The sequence below is a fragment of the Nematostella vectensis genome, chromosome 8, assembly GCF_932526225.1.
Source record: "Nematostella vectensis chromosome 8, jaNemVect1.1, whole genome shotgun sequence".
In the NCBI taxonomy this organism is placed as follows: Eukaryota; Metazoa; Cnidaria; class Anthozoa; order Actiniaria; family Edwardsiidae; genus Nematostella; species Nematostella vectensis.
The window spans coordinates 13,367,146-13,373,145 of record NC_064041.1 but is presented as its reverse complement, the minus strand read 5'-3'; the positions used below and the strand labels follow the sequence as shown (position 1 = coordinate 13,373,145).

The window sequence follows — 6,000 nt, the reverse complement described above, 5'->3', positions numbered from 1 at the left end:
TGTAAAAAAATCAAACTTTAATATCACCTCTATTTTTCTTCTATCAAAGAACGCCATTGAACATAAGAAAATTAATTTTTGTGATTTACTTTAAAAAAATTCCATTTAATGTAGAGGTTTATTTTTGAAAAATTTTGGTTTTTAAAACAGAAAACAATTACCAAGCATGCCGGATTAGTGGGTTTTAAGGGACAGACCATATGGTATCGACGGTTCAGTAACGAGATACCTCACCCTAAAAGAAATAAAAAGAATAAATAATGATAAGCAGGCCATGATCTCTAGAAAAAAATCGGCTAAGGACATTTTAAAAATAAAATATTAAGCGACCAACCTCGGAACAGATAGCCTGAGTATCAGGCAATTTTAGTTTTCCAAAATTAGATGGAGATGCTTCATAGGAAAAAAAACTACGAGTTACAAAAAAATAAGAAAGAAAAAACAAGAAAAATCTGTTACCTGCCCGTCATATATCAAATGGTCGGCTCCTAATAAGGTCGCACTTTGATTTCTGATTTCTTGAGTGAGTATTCATATTCATGCCAGTGTCTCCAGATTATCCCATGATACAACGCGTTAGATGAGCTCACGTGGTAACGGCCGTTCAGATGGCTTTCAAAGCATCCTCCGTACCACCATGCACCTTCAAAATTTACTGCGCAAGATAAATTATTGTTCTCGTCGTTGTCGCGATCTCGCGTAGAGAAATATAAACCTTTGTGACTTGAGAGACTATCACCAGCTGTACCTAGAAAACAAAGTTTGGACCGTTATTACTCAAGATAGTACATAGAGGACAGGAAACTCAACCATACGACTGACTTTCACACTTATTGAGTCAGAGGTCCCGGTTCAGGTCAGTTTGGGATTTTCTCAGAGGTGTCTAAACCCCAGGGGCAGAGAACCGCCACGCCAAGTCAGAATTTAATAATGTATTCAATTTTCAGAAATTTCATTCCTTGCGTTGTTTAACCCACTTTGACTTCTGGCTATTTTTGAGCTGAATTTAAAAAAGCAGACTGAAAACAGATACCTCCCCCCTATTCTGAGTTTTATACAGCCCGTCAAAGTCAAACACAGCTGCACTTAGTCAGCGGTATCCTTGCTTTCCACCCTCGTCGCTGTGATGAAGCGAGCACAAGTTGGTGGTTGCTTGTATTTTTTATCAAAAATACAGCTATGAGCATATTAGGAGAGTGTCTCAGGACATCATGAAGTCTATTGGGGCATAACTGAGTGCTTTGCTTATGGATATTTGCAAGCAAAAAGGTGGATTCATGGCGATTTTTTCTTGTTTGGCTTTGCCTGGATGAGAAAATAATTTTCTAATGAATCACCACAGCTCTCCTAAATGCTGTCTTTTTTGAAATCAAATTGATTCCAAAACTGTTTACACTGCTATTCTGGGTCTGTATGACCTGGAATTGATTTGTTTGGTTTCGAGGTGAAAAGACTTATAAAAAAAAACCATCTGACTTTGGGGAGAGGAGTGTTGACTTGCCCTCCCCTCTCTACGTGGTTTTACAAGCCTTCATGGAGTGGAAATTGTGTTTTAAGGCCATGGAAATGAACCTGGAGGATCAGAATAAATGTATGTATTTATGTCTAGAGCTGTGTTTGCTGATCTATCTCCCTTGTGTGGTATTTTGAGCGTTTTATTGAGAGGGGTGATCCGCTTTTCCTTCCTTGTTCGATTTGAAATTTGTCAAAGAACCTGTGCTATTATTTGGCTTAGGAGTAGTTGCCAACACCTTGGTTGGATGCATATCTTCAAGGCCATTTATCCCTTAGAGACATGACGGAAAAACATTACGACATTACGTTTTTTTCACATCGAATAAGGCGGAAAGTTTTTCTGAGTACTTAGTTAATTATAGCAAACAAAATATCACCTGCGACCTTTTTTAAATTGATGCGACTTTTTGTAAAGTGTATTGAAATTTGAGCTTTTCGTCCCTGAGCTCATACATAGCGCAAGGATGATCAAGGAAAATTTATCTTAAAAAGCCAAAATCTGGTTATGTGCACTTCGGCCTCACGTTATTTGTTTTGAAAATCAGTCCGTAATACAAGGATCCTATAGCCATTGTAAGAAATTATGTCTTCTTTCTCTATCTCCAATTGAGCGTTTTCCAGGTTTTCCGTCATGTCTTCCTTAGACTGATGCCTGAGTACCTTCATCTTGTTGTTGAGGGTTGAGGGGTCAATGTGTTAAAAATGTGATGAATTTTCCCCTAATATTAGTAATGGTGATTCTCGTAATGGATTCCCTAGTCTGAGTATCGTTTTCATTTTTCCTCCCGGTCCATTTATATGTTAAAACTCGTGTTCATTTGGAGTAAAAGTATAAGTCATAAACATCCAAAATGCGGATCCAAGATCAAGCGAGGGCGATAAAGTTAGAAAGAGAAAAAGCTGGTCTCGGGAATCGAATCAGGACCTGTGTTAAATGGCAAGGGGCAAAATCAGCCACAAGGCTTTGTGACAAACAAATCACGAAACACAAAAGGCGAGCCCATTTCCAGTATCAAGCCTGAAAGTTTAAAACACCGCACACCGGAAGGTCCGGGGCAAGCTCCCCCTTCTCTAGAAAATGATGAATGCTTGTGGTTCTCACCTGAGTATGTACCAACTGAAACAAGCTCGTACTTCGCCGCCTCATCACCAACTCTAAAGTCGTCGTACTCGGCGTAGCGGGTGTTCCCCTCGAAGTCCTCCAAGTCAAAGCGCACACGGTACCGCCTCTGTGACGTCAAAGCGTGGATATTATCCAGCCCCAGCCAGAACTCTCCCTCCTTGTTACCAAACCCCCGCTTGTAGTCGTCCCAGTCTCGGTAGAAATCCACCGAGCCGTCCACGCGCCTCTGGATGACAGTCCAGCCTCCTCCGCTAGTGCCCAGGTCGCAGTAGACGTCGAGGGGATGACAGGGGGTGAGGGCGATGGGGAATATGCCGCTGGTGTGAGCAAGGTGTTCTGATTGGATCTCGGCACAAGACGGAAGCTGCAAAGGTAGAAAAAGGTAAAATAATTATGCCACGCTTAAAGGATCTTTGTCATCCGGCGCTTACCAAAAAATACCGCAAAACACGACGTGAGAAAGCATCCATTCAACAGGCTGATCTGGAGGAGCTTATTGTGATATCTACATAACGATTTTGGTAAATGAAGTATGAATACCACTTATGAAATATGAATACCACTTATGTAGTATAAATACCACTTATGTAGTATGAATACCACTTATGTAGTGTGAATACCACTTATGTAGTATGAATACCACTTATGTAGTATGAATACCACTTATGTAGTGTGAATACCACTTATGTAGTGTGAATACCACTTATGTAGTATGAATACCACTTATGTAGTATGAATACCACTTATGTAGTATGAATACCACTTATGAAGTATGAATACCACTTATGAAGTATGAATACCACTTATGAAGTATGAATACCACTTATGTAGTATGAATACCACTTATGTAGTATGAATACCACTTATGTAGTATGAATACCACTTATGTAGTGTGAATACCACTTATGTAGTGTGAATACCACTTATGTAGTGTGAATACCACTTATGTAGTATGAATACCACTTATGAAGTATGAATACAACTTATGTAGTTCGAATACCACTTATGTAGTATGAATACCAGTTATGTAGTATGAATACCACTTATGTAGTATCAATACCACTTATGAAGTATGAATACCACTTATGAAGTATGAATACCACTTATTAATCGAGACACATGCTATCACAGAGAAACGAGCGAGATTTATTTGCACATCCGCAGTTTCTATGTTAACAAGCCAGGCTGCTAATGCGAATGTCGTCAAATTTGGTTATCTAAACATCGACAATCCTAGCAGTTTGAGTTCCGCGAACTGTCGCGGTCTCGAGTAATCTTTGGATTATTGTAGTGATGGAATACTTTGTGTACCTAATGTTAGACCTCAATAATCATTACAGGTCAGTGTTATATCAAACATATTCCCCATGGATAGTGTCCTTCGTTTGTATTACCTTATATGGACATTGATGCCCATATTTAGAAGAGCTAAACATTTTTTAGACTTGCGGCAAGAATTTGTCAAGAAAAAAATAATCACTTGGTCAAATCTTTATCTCACAAATCTTAAAATGCCCTGATACCCAGGCCTCCAAGAGATTGACCGAGCAGGTTTGAAGGTCACCCAAATATTGATATGGCGAGAAAAGACAAGCTTTAAACAAGTTTGAAATCAAAATAAACAATACGCAGAGCAAAAAAAATGCAAAAACTAATTGAAGGCAACCAGAATAAAAACAAAACAAACAATGTAAAACTAACAGAAATGGAACAATAACCGTTATTCCACTCATCCAGAAACATCTAAGGCGGCGTCCAACAGAGATTTAGGTGTGGCACAAAAACTTAACAGAACTAAGCAGAACTTCAATAATTTTGCGTTAACTGCGACCCGAACACCAGAAAAAATCCCTGTGTTTCTCGAAAAAGCGTTATTGAAAAAAAGTGAAAAACGATAAAATCATAAGTGACTCACCAAGGGCGGTTGTTGCTTGACTCTGATAAAGTCGACTTCTCCATCTTTTACCAGGTCACCTTTGCATTGTTTCTTGTCGTCCGTGAGTAACTCGCAAAGATGCTTGCCATCAGAGTCCTTGTCTTTGTAGAAATTTACGGATGTGCACACTCCCTCGACGCGAGTACACTCCCGAACACACGCAAAATCGTCCACAACTTGTACAGACTTTGCCAACTTTGCGAGGGATCGTTTGCCATGTTCGGTTGCTAAATAGTTAGAATGGGTTCCATCATTGGACTGAGAAAACCCCGTTGAAAAAAGGCAAAGAAAAACTAAAGTTGTTGTAAACGTTAATGACTGCATCTTGGATAGACTGCTTTCGAGAGCCGCTCTGCACTCAATAACAGAAAAAAAAAATATATAAAGCACTCACACAGCTGACTCTCTTCGTCAATATCCAATTATTCAAGCCAAAGGAATTAAATTTTATGCTTTTTGATTGATCAGCGCCTTGCAAGCGGGGTGTGAGCTGAAACCTTTTCCGTGCTTGCCAATGAAATTGCTTCAAATATTTTGTAAGGTACAGAAGGCGATTAAAGTGTTCAAAAGAGTCGCTACAAGTTCGCAGGATATTGAGAACTGAAGTAAACAACTTTCAAGTCAACATGCACATGTGCTATTCAGTTTTCAGACAGTAAGATACATATTTTTTTTCCAATATAATTAGCAAAATCAGTTCGCAGCTGACACGTATAGCTCATAAGTTGGTAGGGGGCATATTCCAGAATACTCGTCCACAATGCTCACAATGGGACTCCAAACCTCTATGGGTGTAGAGTTATTTCTTTCTGCACAACTTTAAAATTGTATCGCTAGGAAGCATTACATTAGAATGAATCTTAATGAATTTGATGGAATTGAAATGGAATTGATCAAAACTGACTGCAGATATAGGGGGATATAGAAAAAACAGTTACTAAAGATCAGTTTGGAAAAGGGTGGTTGATGAGATTGACATGACATAGGTTCTCGGATCGGCGGATTCAGTCTCGAAATGCTCACGGATTACGGATTTTGATGATTATTACAGCGGATTGGCGGATTTTGGAAATACGGCGGATCATGGATCTGTTGACATTTTGTGCACGGATTTCGGATTTTGACTGCTTTGACGGTCGAATTTCAGATTTTAAATGAATTTCAATCGATGCTATTGTTTATCTGTCAAACCATGCGGATTTTTTAGCAATATTCGATCACAATGATAAAACAAAGAATCTAGCGGGAGTTTTTTTAAACAATTTTTTTGCGGGGAAAATAGAGCAATTAAAAAAAATTCAAAAGATCAGAAAAGATCACGCAATTGTATTATGGAATTTTGGGAAAAACTCTCGCTTGTTTCTTTCTTATTAGCTCTACTACACACATGGCAAGTTTTATCGCAAAGCCATTTTTCTTCTTGGAG

At 38.9% G+C, this 6,000-nt stretch overlaps 1 protein-coding gene across 2 annotated transcripts; it reads right to left on the bottom strand.

Annotated features, from left to right (window-relative positions):
* On the bottom strand, positions 1-4,979 carry LOC5516243 (ficolin-2). 2 transcript variants are annotated; one of them, XM_001636288.3, is made up of 4 exons: positions 4,554-4,979; positions 2,618-3,002; positions 460-748; positions 1-235 (listed from the first exon to the last, which is right to left on the bottom strand). In XM_001636288.3, the coding sequence occupies exons 1-3, from the start codon at positions 4,896-4,898 to the stop codon at positions 489-491; spliced, it is 990 nt and encodes a 329-aa protein (XP_001636338.2). In that variant the 5' UTR covers positions 4,899-4,979; the 3' UTR covers positions 1-235; positions 460-488. The 2 variants fall into 2 exon arrangements, with proteins under 2 accessions (XP_001636338.2, XP_048587688.1); XM_048731731.1 differs by having other exon boundaries at positions 1-748.
* Positions 4,980-6,000: the final 1,021 nt, after the last annotated feature.